The 20,139-nt window shown below is 42.2% G+C and overlaps 1 protein-coding gene across 1 annotated transcript in view; it reads left to right on the top strand.

Annotated features, from left to right (window-relative positions):
* CSMD2 (CUB and Sushi multiple domains 2) overlaps nt 1–20,139 on the top strand; it is a 1,088,526-nt gene that overhangs the window by 1,007,703 nt on the left and 60,684 nt on the right. The window contains exons 41-43 of the mRNA XM_044285154.1: nt 9,844–10,053; nt 11,218–11,406; nt 11,666–11,843. Coding sequence (XP_044141089.1) covers nt 9,844–10,053; nt 11,218–11,406; nt 11,666–11,843 — 577 coding nt within the window. The remainder of the gene's footprint in view (nt 1–9,843; nt 10,054–11,217; nt 11,407–11,665; nt 11,844–20,139) is intronic.

The raw sequence follows: 20,139 nt of genomic DNA, 5'->3' as shown, positions 1-20,139 counted from the left end.
AAGGAGTTCCCTGGCATGGCACTTCTTCAAACAATGTGCTGACGACAAGACCCGAGTGGTTTGCACGCTGTGCCATCAGAGCCTGAAGCGAGGCATTAACGTTCTGAACCTGAGCACAACCTGCATGACCAGGCACCTGCATGCAAAGCATGAACTGCAGTGGAGTAAACACCTTAAAACCAAGGAAGTCACTCAGGCTCCCCCTGCTACCTCTTCTGCTGCTGCCGCCTCGGCCTATTCTGCTGCTGCCGCCTCGGCCTCTTCCTCCGCCTCTGGAGGAACGTTGGCACCTGCCGCCCAGCAAACAGGGGATGTACCACCAACACCACCACCACCACCTCCGTCACCAAGCGTCTCAACCATGTCACACGCCAGCGTTCAGCTCTCCATCTCACAAACATTTGATAGAAAGCGTAAATTCCCACCTAGCCACCCTCGATCCCTGGCCCTGAATGCCAGCATTTCTAAACTACTGGCCTATGAAATGCTGTCATTTAGGCTGGTGGACACAGACAGCTTCAAACAGCTCATGTCGCTTGCTGTCCCACAGTATGTTGTTCCCAGCCGGCACTACTTCTCCAAGAGAGCCGTGCCTTCCCTGCACAACCAAGTATCCCATAAAATCAAGTGTGCACTGCGCAACGCCATCTGTAGCAAGGTCCACCTAACCACAGATACGTGGACCAGTAAGCACGGCCAGGGACGCTATATCTCCCTAACTGCACACTGGGTAAATGTAGTGGCAGCTGGGCCCCAGGCGGAGAGCTGTTTGGCGCACGTCCTGCCGCCGCCAAGGATCGCAGGGCAACATTCTTTGCCTCCTGTTGCCACCTCCTCCTTCTCGGCTTCCTCCTCCTCTTCTTCCACCTGCTCATCCAGTCAGCCACACACCTTCACCACCAACTTCAGCACAGCCCGGGGTAAACGTCAGCAGGCCATTCTGAAACTCATATGTTTGGGGGACAGGCCCCACACCGCACAGGAGTTGTGGCGGGGTATTGAACAACAGACCGACGAGTGGTTGCTGCCGGTGAGCCTCAAGCCCGGCCTGGTGGTGTGTGATAATGGGCGAAATCTCGTTGCAGCTCTGGGACTAGCCAATTTGACGCACATCCCTTGCTTGGCGCATGTGCTGAATTTGGTGGTGCAGAAGTTCATTCACAACTACCCCGACATGTCAGAGCTGCTGCATAAAGTGCGGGCCGTCTGTTCGCGCTTCCGGCGTTCACATCCTGCCGCTGCTCGCCTGTCTGCGCTACAGCGTAACTTCGGCCTTCCCGCTCACCGCCTCATATGCGACGTGCCCACCAGGTGGAACTCCACCTTGCACATGCTGGACAGACTGTGCGAGCAGCAGCAGGCCATAGTGGAGTTTCAGCTGCAGCACGCACGGGTCAGTCGCACTACAGAACAGCACCACTTCACCACCAATGACTGGGCCTCCATGCGAGACCTGTGTGCCCTGTTGCGCTGTTTCGAGTACTCCACCAACATGGCCAGTGGCGATGACACCGTTATCAGCGTTACAATACCACTTCTATGTCTCCTTGAGAAAACACTTAGGGCGATGATGGAACAGGAGGTGGCCCAGGAGGAGGAGGAGGAGGATGAGGAAGAGGGGTCATTTTTAGCACTTTCAGGCCAGTCTCTTCGAAGTGACTCAGAGGGAGTTTTTTTGCAACAGCAGAGGCCAGGTACAAATGTGGCCAGCCAGGGCCCACTACTGGAGGACGAGGAGGACGAGGATGAGGAGGAGGTGGAGGAGGATGAGGATGAAGCATGGTCACAGCGGGGTGGCACCCAACGCAGCTCGGGTCCATCACTGGTGCGTGGCTGGGGGGAAAGGCAGGACGATGACGATACGCCTCCCACAGAGGACAGCTTGTCCTTACCCCTGGGCAGCCTGGCACACATGAGCGACTACATGCTGCAGTGCCTGCGCAACGACAGCAGAGTTGCCCACATTTTAACCTGTGCGGACTACTGGGTTGCCACCCTGCTGGATCCACGCTACAAAGACAATGTGCCCACCTTACTTCCTGCACTGGAGCGTGATAGGAAGATGCGCGAGTACAAGCGCACGTTGGTAGACGCGCTACTGAGAGCATTCCCAAATGTCACAGGGGAACAAGTGGAAGCCCAAGGCCAAGGCAGAGGAGGAGCAAGAGGTCGCCAAGGCAGCTGTGTCACGGCCAGCTCCTCTGAGGGCAGGGTTAGCATGGCAGAGATGTGGAAAACTTTTGTCAACACGCCACAGCTAACTGCACCACCACCTGATACGCAACGTGTTAGCAGGAGGCAACATTTCACTAACATGGTGGAACAGTACGTGTGCACACCCCTCCACGTACTGACTGATGGTTCGGCCCCATTCAACTTCTGGGTCTCTAAATTGTCCACGTGGCCAGAGCTAGCCTTTTATGCCTTGGAGGTGCTGGCCTGCCCGGCAGCCAGCGTTTTGTCTGAACGTGTATTCAGCACGGCAGGGGGCGTCATTACAGACAAACGCAGCCGCCTGTCTACAGCCAATGTGGACAAGCTGACGTTCATAAAAATGAACCAGGCATGGATCCCACAGGACCTGTCCGTCCCTTGTCCAGATTAGACATTAACTACCTCCCCATAACCATATATTATTGGACTCCAGGGCACTTCCTCATTCAATCCTATTTTTATTTTCATTTTACCATTATATTGCGATGCTACCCAAAGTTGAATGAACCTCTCCTCTGCCTGTGTGCTAGGCCTAAATATATGCCAATGGACTGTTGCAGTGGTGGCTGACATGAAGCCTGATTCTCTGCTATGACATGCAGACTAATTCTCTGCTGACATGAAGCCAGATTGTCTGTTACGGGACCTCTCTCCTCTGCCTGGGTGCTGGGCCTAAATTTATGACAATGGACTGTTGCAGTGGTGGCTGACGTGAAGCCTGATTCTCTGCTATGACATGCAGACTGATTCTCTGCTGACATGAAGCCAGATCCTCTGTTACGGGACCTCTCTCCTCTGCCTGGGTGCTGGGCCTAAATTTATGACAATGGACTGTTGCAGTGGTGGCTGACGTGAAGCCTGATTCTCTGCTATGACATGCAGACTGATTCTCTGCTGACATGAAGCCAGATCCTCTTTTACGGGACCTCTCTCCTCTGCCTGGGTGCTGGGCCTAAATTTATGACAATGGACTGTTGCAGTGGTGGCTGACGTGAAGCCTGATTCTCTGCTATGACATGCAGACTGATTCTCTGCTGTCATGAAGCCAGATTGTCTGTTACGGGACCTTTCTCCTCTACCTGGGTTCTGGGCCTAAATTTATGAAAATTGACTCTTACAGTGGTGGGTGACGTGAAGCCTGATTCTCTGCTATGATATGAAGACTGATTCTCTGCTGACATGAAGCCAGATTGTCTGTTACGGGACCTTTCTCCTCTGCCTGGGTTCTGGGCCTAAATTTATGAAAATTGACTCTTACAGTGGTGGGTGACGTGAAGCCTGATTCTCTGCTATGATATGAAGACTGATTCTCTGCTGACATGAAGCCAGATTGTCTGTTACGGGACCTTTCTCCTCTGCCTGGGTTCTGGGCCTAAATTTATGAAAATTGACTCTTACAGTGGTGGGTGACGTGAAGCCTGATTCTCTGCTATGATATGAAGACTGATTCTCTGCTGACATGAAGCCAGATTCTCTGTTACGGGACCTCTCTCCTCTGCCTGGGTGCTGGGCCTAAATTTATGACAATGGACTGTTGCAGTGGTGGCTGACGTGAAGCCTGATTCTCTGCTATGACATGCAGACTGATTCTCTGCTGACATGAAGCCAGATTGTCTGTTACGGGACCTCTCTCCTCTGCCTGTGTGTGTGCTGGGCCTAAATATATGCCAATGGACTGTTGCAGTGGTGGCTGACGTGAAGCCTCATTCTCTGCTATGACATGCAGACTGATTCTCTGCTGACATGAAGACAGATCCTCTGTTACGGGACCTCTCTCCTCTGCCTGTGTGCTAGGCCTAAATATATGCCAATGGACTGTTGCAGTGGTGGCTGACGTGAAGCCTCATTCTCTGCTATGACATGCAGACTAATTCTCTGCTGACATGAAGACAGATTCTCTGTTACGGGACCTCCCTCCTCTGCCTGGGTGCTGGGCCTAAATATATGCCAATGGACTGTTGCAGTGGTGGCTGACGTGAAGCCTCATTCTCTGCTATGACATGCAGACTGATTCTCTGCTGACATGAAGACAGATTCTCTGTTACGGGACCTCCCTCCTCTGCCTGGGTGCTGGGCCTAAATATATGCCAATGGACTGTTGCAGTGGTGGCTGACGTGAAGCCTCATTCTCTGCTATGACATGCAGACTAATTCTCTGCTGACATGAAGACAGATTCTCTGTTACGGGACCTCTCTCCTCTGCCTGGGTGCCGGGGCCTAAATATCTGAGAATGGACTGTTCCAGTGGTGGGTGACGGGAAGCCAGATTCTCTGCTATGGAACCTCTCTCCAATTGATTTTGGTTAATTTTTATTTATTTAATTTTTATTTTAATTCATTTCCCTATCCACATTTGTTTGCAGGGGATTTACCTACATGTTGCTGCCTTTTGCAGCCCTCTAGCTCTTTCCTGGGCTGTTTTACAGCCTTTTTAGTGCCGAAAAGTTCGGGTCCCCATTGACTTCAATGGGGTTCGGGTTCGGGACGAAGTTCGGATCGGGTTCGGATCCCGAACCCGAACATTTCCGGGATGTTCGGCCGAACTTCTCGAACCCGAACATCCAGGTGTTCGCTCAACTCTACCTATAATCCTTTGGTATGCAACACTGTTAAAAGCTGGCACTGGTTGCGCCACCAGTCTTTCCATATCCACAGATGTTTGTTTTTAGAGCATCCCACAATTTTATTTTTCTAATTAGCATGATGTTTTTTTTTTTTTTTTTTTTACATTCGTTACTACTTCACCTTAGTGCAAGGGGTACCTACAAAACCCCACTGGAGCAAAAACAGTATGCTAATCATTCATTTAATTGCCCCCTGGCGAGTTACCCTTCCTCTTATTTCATGGTAGAACATTGTTTTGGTCATTTTTTAGTTCATGTCAATGTGTTGCAAGTAGAAAACTGCCAGTTCAAAATTCTAAAAACTATTTCAGGTATTTTCCTTTGACATGCTAATCATATAGTTGCTTCATATTCTGGACAGCTAATGACACTTGATGCTTTTAGTGCTGCAATTTGAAGTACTATGACTTTCAGGTGACGCCATGTTGTCATGGAACCCTATCATAATAGAGGTGTACATGTATAATAGCTCAGACCTGAGTTTATGCTCCTTTCAGAAATGTCCTTTTTTGTTATTTTTCCTCAAACTAACAGTAAAACCAATCCCCTTGATAATATAAGTAGATCTGCCTCAATGCAATGTAGCTACACAGTAGGGGAAATTTGCAAATCAAAATTTTCCAGAATTGTGCTGCAATCTGTGCAACAAAACATTAGTGTACATGCTTTGCACCACATTTATTGAAGGAAATGTGTCTTTAGAAAACAACCTATTGATGAAATAACATTTTTATGTTTAATACATTTTTTAAATTTTTTTTTTCCACGCCACTACCTATATATTTTAAAATTTATATAATCCTGCAATGTTCACACTGGCCAGTAGGTCATGATAGGTCATGATTTCCTGTTCTGTGCAGGTAACATTTCAGTAGCTACTATTATCATTATCACCATAGGCAGAATTACAATGACAAGTAACACCTCTGTATAGATCAGAAAGAATCCACCATTCACAATGGGTGATGTCACAGCTTATCTGCTCCTTCTGACCCCTGCACAGGTCACAGAGCATGCTTAGAAAACTCTTCAATAGAAGTTATTGGAGTCAGCTCCTGTCCATTGTGTCCGTGGCCCATGTAGCTGCTCTCAAAAGACAGAAAATCTTAACACATTTTAGGGCTAGTGGCCAGTGTGAAAATTGCAGGATTGTATACAAGTTTTGTAATAAAGATAATGACATGGAATTTTTTTAACTCATCAAAAATTCTAAAAAACATGTTTAACATAAAATGTGATTTAAACATTAGGAAGTTTTCTGATGACACATTCCCTTTAAGAGTGTTAGACATTTTAGAGTTTATTTCAGACTCAGAGGGCACTGGGGGTATGGCTTAATGGAAAAGGGGTATGGATTAAGATGTACCAAAAAACTTACAGAATTTTGCCCTCAATCTGATGTAACTAATAGGTGGTGTAAAGTTAGATTACTTAGTCTAAAGGTGCATCAGATTAATCATACAGCATCAGCCACTGTGATAAATGAGGCACATTTTAACACCTTGTCGTAATACTGAAAAAAAATAAAATAATTTATTTTCATTGCCATATTCTGACCCCTATAACTTTTTGACATTTATCCCTATGGAGCTGTATGAGGGTTCATATTTTTTTTTTCCAGGATGATTTATAGTGTTTATTAATACCATTTTGAAATGTGCATGACTTCTTAATCACTTTTTATTCTTTTTTTTTTTTTTTTTTGTGGGGGGGGGTGAAGTGATGAACAAATGGCAAAATGGCCATTTAGATTTTTTTGCCATTACTCCATTTGTGGTTTGAGATAAAAAAAATGTAGTACAGGTATTTTTGGGGGCAGCGATGCCCATGATGTTTAATTTTTTAAAATTCTTTATATATTTATTTTCTAGGGAAAAGGGTAGTGATTTGAATTTTTATATGTTTTAAAACTTTTTCTTATTTTTTTTTTATTTCTTTTAAGTCATCCTACGTTATTATAACATGCAATCATTAGATTTCATGTTGTATTCTGTAATGACTATCTATCCATTGTAGAATAATGAATTCAGTATAGGCACAAGTGTCAGTATATTCCATTTCAGTACTGTCACCTGCAGGCCTAAATTGTAATATACTAGTAATCAGCCTATACAGTCTCAGGCCTATTACCAGGGGCGGACTGGGAACTTAAAGTGGCCCTGGAAAAAAATACTAAAAGTGGCCCCATTTTGGACTTGGGTCCAAACTGATGGAAGGCAGGGCCAGCATTACCATATTGTGGCACATTATAACACCCCAAAAGAGCCAAATACCACAGTCCATAAGAAACTACTGCCACCAGCACAAAATACATCCCCAAAAACTTCTACTGGCAGGCCGTGAGGAGGGCTCAGACGGCCCTTTGGGCATCAGTCCACTGGGAAATTTCCCTGTAAGGCCTATGGCCAATCCGCCCCTGCCTATTACTAATATGGAACACCTTTTCTGATTTCAGCCAGGGGAATACGGCCCAGGCTGGGAAGCAAGCATCTCCTGGTTTTAGCACTGACAGATGGCGTGGTCCTTTTTGACCACACTATCTGAGGGATTACATGTCTGAGATCAAAATTACCGTTGATTACAAATATTACCCCCAGGACTGCTGTGTAAAACAGCAGAAACCAGGTGATTATGCTGCATTGCACCATCTTTGAAGACCAGACTTTAAAGTCTGGAAAGGGTTAAGGAGTGATTTCACTGTGATTTTATTGGCTAGAATTTTTTCATGTTATTCTATGGAGGAAAAAGCATCTTGGAAATCACTCTGAAACCCTAGCATATAGTGTAGCGATTTCACAGCAATGTTACCTCTAGCAATCCAGCAATATTCATTTGGCTGCACCAATTTTAAAGAGATTTTCAAGCTACTCAATGCATTCACTAAGGACAGAGATTTCAGAGTGATTTCACTGCTATTTTTTGTAGTGAGACAAAAAAAAGTTGATGTCTAACCTCGGACTTAGTTGACACTGTCCCCATGTAAGACAGTCTAGCAGATGTGCCCCAGTGACTTTCAGTCCACTACAGTGAAGTACTGTAAAATTGTGATCCCTGCATGAATGACATTGCTCTCTATGTGGGAGAAGGGCGCCACGTACCTTTAAACATATTATATTGTATCATGATTTACAGCTATATGTGTAGCATATAGTTCCAACATAATGTACGTCAGGGTCACATGATGTCTGATAAAGTACAGTAATGGGATTGCCTAAAGATTGGTAATATGAACTGTGTGTGCAGCCATAGAGGGTCCATGTGGGTGACAAGACTCATGTATGAACAGAAATAATAAATCCCAATACTAGGACTGCGATTTACTGTGGCGTGGATCATGAGTCATACAACCCATAGGCATTTACTTCTTTCAGCCTAACGAAAAGGAGAAAGTGAGAATGTGATTGAGTGGATTAAATATTAATGTGGTCAATGTGTGGAATTAATTCTGTGTATGCCACCAAGCACAAAATAGTTATATCAGCTAATTAAAGTGAGACTATAATGAGGTGTGACTTTAACTCTTTAACTTTATCAGATCATTACTGGAATGCCATGCTTTATTTCTTTCAAATTTATTGTATGTAAAAGGGAAAATATTTAAAAATGCCTCTGTTTAGTAAGTAGTAGAGCACATTTATTAATGTGACGCTACCTAGACCTTGTCGTACAATCCATTTTGTGGGGCATTTTGCTGCAAATCTAATTTTAGTCCTAGGTTATAAAGCAATTGCCCCCCAAAAAAGAATCCACAGCCATCTTGACAATGGGGTATGTCTTAATTGATAGAGGAGTGGCTTATTAAGTGAGAACCTGGACCACATTTGTGCCAAATTGTGGCACAATGTAAGCCACCCAATAGGCTTCTAAAAAGTCCTGGCATAGGAATGTCACACTGAACATGAATGACTAAGGTCAACCTTTTTTGGACTTCTTGGAGTACTGTAAGTTTCTTGCTTTCTTAGATGTTGTAAAGTTAAAAATAGCCCACCCATGCACCAAATGTACTAAACAGCATGATAAGAAGCAGGACAAGACTGTATAATGAAATAAACTGCCTGTCTACAGACAGGATTAGTAAATCTGCCCTGTTATTTTAAAAAGGTTTGCGTATCATGAAATGATGGTTGGCAGTTATGTATCCATTTTTACTGTATAGTAATTAATAATGGCGTAATAATGTACAGCGGTACCCGGTTCACCCATATCTAACAGGACAAGGGTCACCAACTTGTAATCCCTGTAAACAGCTGTTTCTGCTGTTTTTCCTCAGGATAGATCATCAATATCAGACCAGCGTGGGTCCAACACCCAGCACTCCCACCGATCAGCTGTATGAGAAGACAGCGCGCAGAGTGTGCACATGTCATCTCCTGTCTCTCTTCCTGCTCAGCTGCTGTTTTGCCATAGACATACTGTAGCAGTAGCAGCAGCAGCTGGAACAAAGATGGGAGATGGCCCATGCGCACTGCACTCGCCGTCTCCTCATACAGCCTTTCGGCGGGGGTGCCGGGTGTCGGACCCCCCGATCTGATATTGACCTATCCTGAGGATAGGTCATCATTTGTAAAAGCCTGGAGAACCCCTTTAATTTTTATTAAAATGAATAGACGTTACAGAAAATCTAAAGTCATTGCATATAGTGTAACAGAGTCCAGTCACTACTCGCTAACAGAGAGATCATGGGAACTGTGGTCCTTTACATGGTAATTCTATCAGACAGCAAGCCCTAGCTGCATCAAAACAAATATGCAGTGCAGAGATGGGCAAGATTATAAAAAACTGAAAAATAACTACTTGTGATCTGTGGTACTCCAACACATATATAAGTGTTTTCCACATTTTGGCATGACTAAACATGATTCCCCTTTTAATATTCTCTCTGATATAATTTATCTGCTATATATATACATTTCCCCCCATAGTTACCTTCTATCAGTGTAGAATAAAAAAAATAATCTACAGTATAGTGTATACAACTAATCTTTTATTTATGTAATTGTTCTAGGAGCGCATATTCAGTTTCTCAGCTTCTCAAGTGAAGCCAATCATGACTTTGTGGAGATCCGCAATGGGCCACATGAAACCAGCAGTGTTATTGGACGGTTCAGTGGGTCGGAGACACCTGGAAATCTGCTTTCTACATCCCATGAAACATCCATATACTTCCATAGTGACCATTCCCAGAACAAACCAGGTTTTAAACTTGAATATCAAGGTAACTCTAACAATTTTCATTTTGACAGTTTATGTAACATGAATCAGAATAATATACTAAACGGATCTCATAATAAATACTAAAGGCTATGCAGTAAGGATGGCACACAGGATACCTTCAGTACAGACTATGCGCCAGATTTGTCATTACTCTGACAGCTCACTCCACTTTCACATATGGCTAAAGTCAGTTTTAGCCAAGTCAGATTTATAAACGGCCCTTTAAGACTGTAATAAATGTGGTTTGACGGTAGCAGTTTATGCGTCAGACCCCTCCCACAAAACCTATATACTGCCCGCGAAAATTGCTACTCCTCCCCGTTCACCTGAACCAACCCCCAACACACTTCCTACCTTAACCCCTTCCTAGCCTGCGTTCTTCCCCCCAAGTCAAGACGCACTCCACTATGTCTGCACCTCGCTCCGTTGCTATTAGCAGCTTTACAAAAGTCGCACATCTTTACGAAAAAGTCACACGTCTTTACGAAAAAGTCGCATGTTCTATTAAAAAGTCTCATAAAATAAGCATGGTCCTCACTGGAGTGAAATTGCGCAATTTTTTGCGACTTTTTAAATAGTCGCAATAGTAAATCTGTCTAGAGATTAATTTACATAAGAAAACACGCCCACTTTCAGAAAACTGGCGAGCATAGTGCAGAGCAGAAAAAAGTCACAAATTTGTGCTCAGTTTTAGTGATTGCGCAAAAATTTGCGACTTTTTCACTCCATTATTCTGACTTGAGCTAATGATAAATCTGGCCCTATGAGTTAGATATGTATTGTCTACATTTAATACTGTAGATAGGGGTGTTGTCTTACATGTACAGTATGTATAAACTGTGGGATAGAAGAATGGTTGCATTACTCTAGGAAATAATCTGTATTGTGGTAAAACACAGTAGTGAAAGGGCATCTTCCACAGTTCATGACTTCACTTAGCCAGTGAAGTGTACAAGAGAATATGAACCAGCTCTTTTCAGCGCTGAGTAGAAAGTCATACATAAAATAAAATGTTAGACTAGTATAACCTTCTCAATTATACAAATGTCATATTGTATACTGTATATTCTTTTAAATCTTTATCGTCATTTATTTACGAAATCTATTTGGGATACATAATTAAAAAGCAAATTGCAGTATTTGATGCATTTTCTTTGTTCCGCAGCCTATGAGCTTCAAGAATGTCCAGATCCAGAACCATTTTCTCATGGTGTTGTTCGAGGAGCTGGATACAATGTAGGACAATCAATCTCCTTTGAATGTTCTCCTGGTTACCAGCTAATAGGTCACCCAGTTTTGACATGCCAGCATGGCACCAACAGAAACTGGGATCACCCATTTCCTAGGTGTGAAGGTAAGTTACATAGAATCAGTCTGGGCCATACAATTTTTTAGACAGAATACTGCACTGATGTATGATAATAATAAACCCTTTACCCCTGTCTTCTAGTTTATACAAGTGCAGCTGCATAATTAAAAATATGAATGTGTTAAAAGTTAATTACATAGAGCTCCAATATGGATTATAAGATGTGGCAAATGATTATATTATTAATTTCACAGCAATTCAACCAATATCTTATAATCTATATATCTTTGAATGTGTTGTTTAGTTCCATGTGGAGGAAACATCACTGCCTTCAATGGTTCCATCTATTCTCCTGGCTTCCCTAGTCAATATCCAAATTCTCAGGATTGTTCCTGGATCGTTACTGTGCCAGTAGGATATGGAATTCACATCAATTTCACAATCCTGGAGACAGAACCTGTGAATGATCACATCACTATTTGGTAAGTGGCTGCAGGCTTCTAGAAACATATGTCGAAGGAAACAACACTATGGGGGAGATTTATCAATCAATCTGCAACAAGAGTCACGCAAAATTTGGCCAAATTTAGTTTGCACCAGTATTCACTCCATAATGAAGGATTCACGCCAAAAAAGAAATCTGTTGAGAAAAGTGGCCATGATTAATAAAGTGCCATTAGGACCATGACATTTACGAATGTGCTATCAGAGAAATGGCACAAATATAGGCAATGACGTAAGCATACCCTAGACAAGTCACACACAATAATTGAAATTGCAGCTTTCTTTTCAAAGGTCGCAGGGTCCTACAGCGCTGGCCATTTTCAATACTTCCTGCTCTGGCGTAAAAATGTTGCAGCTGTTGGAAAATGTAGAATTTTCCATTAAACTGTTGCAACTCTGCACTCTGTATAACAAAGTCTCTGTATAAGACTCTGTATAACATTTGAGAAATTTAGTCTCAACTTTGACCACTTTTGTCTCCAGGTCTAAAAGTTAGTTAAGGCGCAAATTGCACCAAAATTGATTCCTTCCCCTTTGTTTGAGCTATATCATATCAACATATGATTACTTGGCAAGATCGCATGCTATGAATATTTTTTATTTATTAATGAATCGCTCTGTATGGACTTTCCTTTTAAAGGAGATGGATGTAGAGAAAGTTAATACAAGGCACTTACTAATGTATTATGGTGGTTCATATTGCCTCCTGGCTGGTTTGATTAATTTTTCCATCACATTGTACACTGCTCGTTTCCAGAGGTTCCGACCGCCGCCGCAGTGGTGGCCTGGGCAGGAGCTGCTGTGCACGTATGCCTATGAACACTTTCACGGTCCTGGCCACCAGAGAGGCTAGTACTCTTTTCTATTATGACCACTGCTGGATTACAAGGGGATCATAACCATGAAAACGAGTAGTTTGAAATGTGTTGGAAAAATGGATCAAGCCAGCAAATCAGACAATGTGGACAATCACAATACATTAGTAAGTGCCTTGTATTAACTTGTCATTGATAAATGTCATTTGCTGAAATGACAAAACCCCTTTAATGTCATGTGTTAAAGTCAATCACACATGTAATTTAATACATATGAGTTTTCACTTCCCACCATTAAGCTCTTTGAAAGACACTACGATCTGTGCTATATTTGCTGATAACATGCTAACTTCTAGGAGCAAATAAGGAACAGATTGTGCGGGAAAGATATATGACATAGAAATTACTTTTAGTATTATTTTAAGGGGTTGAGATTTTTTGAAGTGAATGGGTCCACACCCAAGTCACCAAAAATGCATCTCAGATGCGAAACCAAACCACGGTCGTGTGCAAGAGGCCTAACACTGTGGTGCTAAATTAGGCATGCAGACAGGGGCATGAACTTACTGCTTCAGAAACCATTAGTGCAGCCTCATCTGAAATAAGAAGATCCAATCTGAGCATAAAAAGGATGATCTTGAGATAGAAATAAAAAGCAAAGAAAGGCAACAAGATTGATTTGGAGATGTGGAACAATTAGTAGAATTTGTTTTAATTTAGTCTTGAGATGCATCTGATTAACCTAAAAACAAAGACCGGTGCACACTGCGGTCTTACTAACCCTTTTACTGGTGTAAAATTGAGAGATTAGCCAACATATCCTGCTTGGAGAACATGTCTGAGCCCGAGCACCACGCTAAGGTTTCTCAAGTAGCTTGGGACTTAGCGCTAAACCTCCCTGGGCCGTATGGGCAATACCAGGAGCCAGTGGGCAAATTACAGGAGCGCAAGGTCCGACTCACAGTCAATCTCCCAGTAACCTCCAGCATGTGACCATGCATACAGTGGGAGGTGGGAGAGAGCTCTGAGCCCCACCCAAGACTGGCTGATATAGCCCGGGCCTCACATGTGCACCATAATGCTGCCTGTGGATAGAAATAAAGGATGGGACTAGGAGTTTATACACCTCCCAAAAATTCAATATACAAACTACAGATTGGCGTGGTATTAAAAAGCAGGAAGTGCTCAACCCCATATGCAGTGGTGCATCGATACAGATTAACTTGCACAAATATATAATTTGACCGCTAAAAATAAAAAATTGTCAGAAGTTTATTTTTGTATGGTCACCTCAGAAACAAAAATGTATCTTCTCTAGCATAGGAAAAACAAGTTCACTTTCCAACAATGAAAAGGCTTCTTTACTGTAGGAGCTGTGACAGTCTAGATGGATTCTTGAAGCTAATAACACACTGTAAGGGCTAAAATATTTAGTTGAGTAGTTGAGTATTAAACCAGATGGATCATTACCAGCATTCAGGAAGGATTTTTCCCATCCGGGTCCATGGAAGGACGAATTTATTTTAGGTATTTGTTATGTGTGGAATTGAGAGGTGGGCATTCAGCAAGGGACAAAGAAAAGGCTGGGGAAAGTGCCAGATGCTGTGAGAAGCGCACTACAATGTTCTTCTTTATGTTATAAGGAAAACATTTCATAGCCATACATTCATGACATCATTAAAGTGTGACTTTCATTAATGGAAGTGTCTAAGATGGCAAACAATCTTTACCTACAAACTCATGGGAAGTAAATCCAATATTTAATCCAAAAGCTTTCAACAGGGGAACGATGATCCCTTTATTTTATAAATGTATTGAATATATGTCTTTTTTTTTATCCCAACCAAACTAGTTATGTAACTGTATGTCTAAAAGTCTGCTTCAAGAAAGGATAACATGAAGCAAACATAAAAGGAGTTAAATCTAAGGAGACAGCAGACCAGACTCAATGCCTTCTTCCTTCTTAAATAATAAAGTAGTCTTAGAATTCCATACTTACAAACGCTTTATGTTGAGTTCTGAAGCTTGATGCTTAGAATGTAAAGCATGTTAAGAGATCACATAGGGTTTCATCAGGCATCACGTTTGATACATCTTGAAAACCACATGCTGGGCTGTAGGTGAGGGCTGTAGGAGCCTGCCGAGGACTGAGATGTCCCACCCTACTCTGCTTCTTACTGCATAGCTGGAAACCTTCAGTCCATTTCTTACTCACACAGAATTCCAGCAGAGTCAATATACCTGAAATATCAAAGCAACCGGTTATCTGTAGGAGAACTTGCTGTGCACAGAATAGTTAGGACAGGCTGCTTAACCTATAATATGCCAAAAGTGCTGCTCAGTCTCAGTATGTTGTAGGCTTAATGGATAACTCCAGTGAAATGAAGAGTCACTTTTGCTGGATTATATATTATTTTAAACATTTACATCCACATTGTCTCATAACTATGGATATGGTCCCGAACTCTGTGTACCACAGTTTTACATCTTCAGTGAGCAGATGTCAAAACTTCAGAAAGATGGAAGGCATTATTGATTATCAGATCATTTTTCTATACAGAAGTACACACAGGATCAATAAGGTCTAATAGGTATGAATCAGCTTATAAGAAGTAGATCCTGGTGATGGATAGTTGGCTCCAAATGGGGTTGTCTTCTTTGGAGGGCATTATTGTGTTATAGCCTGTGCCCACTGGGGCATCTTCCGGTTCTTGGTAGGCCAGTCTTGTACAATGTTTACTCTATCTCTCCCCACCTTCTTTTAAGCTCTTGAAAACAATGACAGCAATATCAAATATGAGTGTAAAAGTGATACTTACATATATAGCTAAGGGTAAACGCATGGTTAACGGTGTCAACAAACAGTGTGGCCCTGATTTATCATACCTTCACTCCAGAATTATGCCATCAAAATTTAGCAAAATAGGGCTTTTTGCAACTATTTTTCACTCGATTGAGCAGAATTTAAGAGCTTGTGCAAAAATTTGTGACTTTTAGACTACTTGCGCAAAATGTTTGCGACTTTTGCATTTGTACACCACTCACTCCAGATTTGTAATATCGGTGGAAAAGTGGGTGTGGTTAGCTGTGACCCACGCAAATGTTGACAACCCCTCTAAAGGGGTTTTCTGGGAGTAAAATAATGATGACCTATGCCCAGGATAAGTTATTAATATGTGATCAATGGGGGTATGAATCCTCGCACTGCCACTGAGCAGCTGTTTTTTAGAAACCACAATGCTCCATTGAGCACTGCTGCCTCTTCCTCTGCCAGTGATGTCACATTCACTGGTCACATGACCTGTGTGCAGCTCCCATTCAAGTGAATGGAGCTGGGCTGCAATACCAAGCAACAGCCACTATGTAATGTATGGCACTGTGCTTGGTATGCTCTGACCGTTTCAAACAGTTGATTGGCCAGGGTGGCGGGAGTCATCATTATTTCACCCATGGAAAACCCATTTAACAGATTGACCTACAATAATTAAATTAGACACTAAACCACATATATATTGATCTCAAATACTCATCTTGAGTAGCTGTAGATGAAACACAGAAGAGCAATAATCTATTGGTGGAGAAATTGACCATGCCCATGTAGTAGTATGGTCATATCATTTATATATATGTTATTCTAAATACAGCAAAGAACAGGCATCTGTGGTTTGACAGTCATCAAGAAGATCATGTTGACAAGTATGTTTCCCTTTGTATGTTTATATATATATATATATATAAGCAAAACTTCGTGGCACTCTGCCGTCCGTTTGCCGCTGGAAGTCGGGTTCCCACCCCGTTTCAGTAATAATATCAAAACTCCAGCAAATAGCGTTGCAAAAAGGAATTTTTTAATCGACATATGCGGCTGTGTAAAATTCATGACGTTTCGGCCATACATTAGCCTTCATCAGACTACAGCAAAACAAAAGGAAAAAAAGGGAAAAATAATATAAACACATCTTCTATATATAAGTTCATAAAGTGTGCCATGGCAAGTGACATAGAGTTGGCACATAAGTATAAAGCAATGATTAAAGTACAAAAGCAATAGTCGAAGGTCCAGAGAATTCTGTAATTATGTCCAACAATCCGAGTTCTGACATATCCTTGGTACAGGTAATGTATTCCAACCCCATCCTCAATGAGACCATGTTAAGGAATATAATGTTCATGTGAACCGCAGTCCATAGAATATTGACAAGTCCGTGGGCATCAGTAGCGTTACAGAAATATAGCACAAGTGCTATCATGATATCAACAGTACTACGATATCCCTATATTACAATTTAAATACCGGTATATAGGTATAACCTGGATAAAATGAATTGGCAATGGATCATTGAATAAATGGAAGGGAGAAGGGGGGAGGGGAGAGGGTGAGGGCACAAGGCTTGAGTTGAGGTAAGGAGGATAAACACTATATAAACCATGGCTATAGGTCATATATGTAGTATTGGCTGTAGGTCATATAGTTAAGTATAGGTCATATAGACTAGTATTGTCCTACCTTATGCCGCTTCAGATGGATGTCCAGGATGTGGGCGTTGTGTGAAGTGTGCAGTAGCACTGTCCGGAATGCGCCTCTGAGATCCAGGACGCGCGCCCTTATTTAAAGCAGTGTGTCCGTCTAGTCTATATGACCTATACTTAACTATATGACCTACAGCCAATACTACATATATGACCTATAGCCATGGTTTATATAGTGTTTATCCTCCTTACCTCAACTCAAGCCTTGTGCCCTCACCCTCTCCCCTCCCCCCCTTCTCCCTTCCATTTATTCAATGATCCATTGCCAATTCATTTTATCCAGGTTATACCTATATACCGGTATTTAAATTGTAATATAGGGATATCGTAGTACTGTTGATATCATGATAGCACTTGTGCTATATTTCTGTAACGCTACTGATGCCCACGGACTTGTCAATATTCTATGGACTGCGGTTCACATGAACATTATATTCCTTAACATGGTCTCATTGAGGATGGGGTTGGAATACATTACCTGTACCAAGGATATGTCAGAACTCGGATTGTTGGACATAATTACAGAATTCTCTGGACCTTCGACTATTGCTTTTGTACTTTAATCATTGCTTTATACTTATGTGCCAACTCTATGTCACTTGCCATGGCACACTTTATGAACTTATATATAGAAGATGTGTTTATATTATTTTTCCCTTTTTTTCCTTTTGTTTTGCTGTAGTCTGATGAAGGCTAATGTATGGCCGAAACGTCATGAATTTTACACAGCCGCATATGTCGATTAAAAAATTCCTTTTTGCAACGCTATCCCTTTGTATGTTGGAATCCTTTGAGCAGTTTATGTAGACGTAGCTCTGACAATGTAATTTTCCTAGCTGTGTTGATGTCGCTCGGCACAGGGATGTTTGTGAAGTGCCGGCTTAAGGCTTAATGCACAGAACACTAACTCAGAAATGGAATACTCTGACCTTGTTCACACGAACGTCCTCAAAAAATGAATCTGTCTAAACCACACATGGATGGCTTCCATTTGTGTTCCTTTTTTTTCTCACTCCCAGGCTGAAGGGTTTAGTTTAATATGCAGAAACTAAGTGGCATAGGACATGTACTTACAGTAGCTTCTCAGATCGGACATGCGGATTTGTGAGAAAAACAAACAATGTGTGGATAGTCTCACTGCCCTGTATGGGTCTGTGTGCTGTTTAAGAAATGGACAGCGCATGGAAGAGAGAAACGGTTGTGTGAAGAAATCATTAGAATAACTGGAAAGATGCTTAGACCAGTGTTTGTAAAGGAAAAAACTAAACAAATAAGCCTCAAAAAACAATATTACCCCGCCCGCACCAATCGAACAACAACAACCTATACAAAAACTCTATAACAGGGAAAATATGCAGGACTCAGAACCTTGTATATAAAAAGCATTATATTCTTTATTGCAGCATATATAAATAAATATGTAGACTTAAATCATGTAAAATGGGGACAAAACATCTAGATATGGAACAATGTCCACAAACGCCGTACTGAGTATACAGTAGATCCTAAAACACCCACATAGCTCCCACAAAAGATGGAAATACATGTACATAACACAAAGCCTGTACCAATCAAAATAATATCAGGAAATCATGATATCAGATCTACATAGCAAACCTAATGCTACAGAGGGGATGAAGTAACATACTCACTCAAAGGGTTAATCACCCCTAAGTCACTGTAGGACCAGGAGAAACATAAGGAAAAAGAAAAAAAAATAATAAATATAACAAAAACGGAGGTCAGGACAATAACCATCCTTTGGACATGTTTGACAGAGCGTGGTGCAAGGGGTCCAAGAACATACCTCGACGCGCGTTTCGCCTTGGCTTCGTCAGGCACATGGGGTGACATGGCCACACTGCAGTAAATTACCAAGTGGCCGTATGAGCCACAGCCAGATCCAATTAATTAGGACTACATTGTTGAGTCGGTCTGCATTGTTAATGGCCGCGCAGCCCACTCAATACCGTGCAGCTGTTTACAATGCAGACCGACTAAACAGTGTGGTCCTAATCAGTTGATTGGAGTCTGATGAGGTTCGTATGGCCAATACTAGCGACCCTTAGGATATCAGTCTGTGGTATTTAACACTCTTGTTTTTTACGTGCGCTCGATGCATTCTTTTATCCATGATTTATTTTCATTGTGCGGCTTCTCATCTGATAAATACTTGTGGGCCTTTCCTACTGAAGGTCAAGTCTTGAGGCTGCTGATGGATAGTGGCAGGGCAGCTCGTTAACACTAATTTAAAAAGCAAGTGAAGTTAATTGGAAAGGATGGGGACACTGTCAAAGTGTCCCCAGTGCTCAGGCCATAGGCCTGCATAGTGAGGAAAGGACAGGAGGAAGGGACTCGCATGACACTGACAAATTGCTCACTTTTCAGAGACTGTCACTCGTCTGACCTGAGGAATATTGTACTTCTCAAATTCTCATTTCTGTGATGCAGCCGTTCTCTCACATTTATATCCATTGTCTCCCACTCGTACGCTGTACACTAGGAGGTTCTGGGTTTCTCATATGAAATGTCTGATTGGTGTGCATATCTTTTAACTGGAAGAAATTAGATTTTGTGTGAAATGTAATATTACCCTTTCTGCACAAATACACAGATATGATTAAATAGCGAAAACCTCATCTTTCACTTTTTCTCTTTGTGTTCAAAAAGAAAGCTTGCAACTTTAAAGGGGTTATGCAGGATTTTAATAATGTTGGCCTAACGTCAGGATAGGCCATCAATATCGGAATGGTGGGGGTCCAAGACCATGCACCCTCGACAATCAGCTGTTTTCTTGTAGATCCATTCATTGTGTAACTGCAATGCTGATTTCATTCACTTTAGGCTACTTTCACATCTGCACTTTTCCTTTCCTCTATTGAGATCTGTCAGAGGAGGGGGGGGACGCTTCCATTTTGTCCCCATTAAT

Source organism: Bufo gargarizans, chromosome 3 (genome assembly GCF_014858855.1).
Source record: "Bufo gargarizans isolate SCDJY-AF-19 chromosome 3, ASM1485885v1, whole genome shotgun sequence".
NCBI lineage: Eukaryota > Metazoa > Chordata > Amphibia > Anura > Bufonidae > Bufo > Bufo gargarizans.
This window is presented reverse-complemented; position numbering and strand designations above follow the sequence as displayed.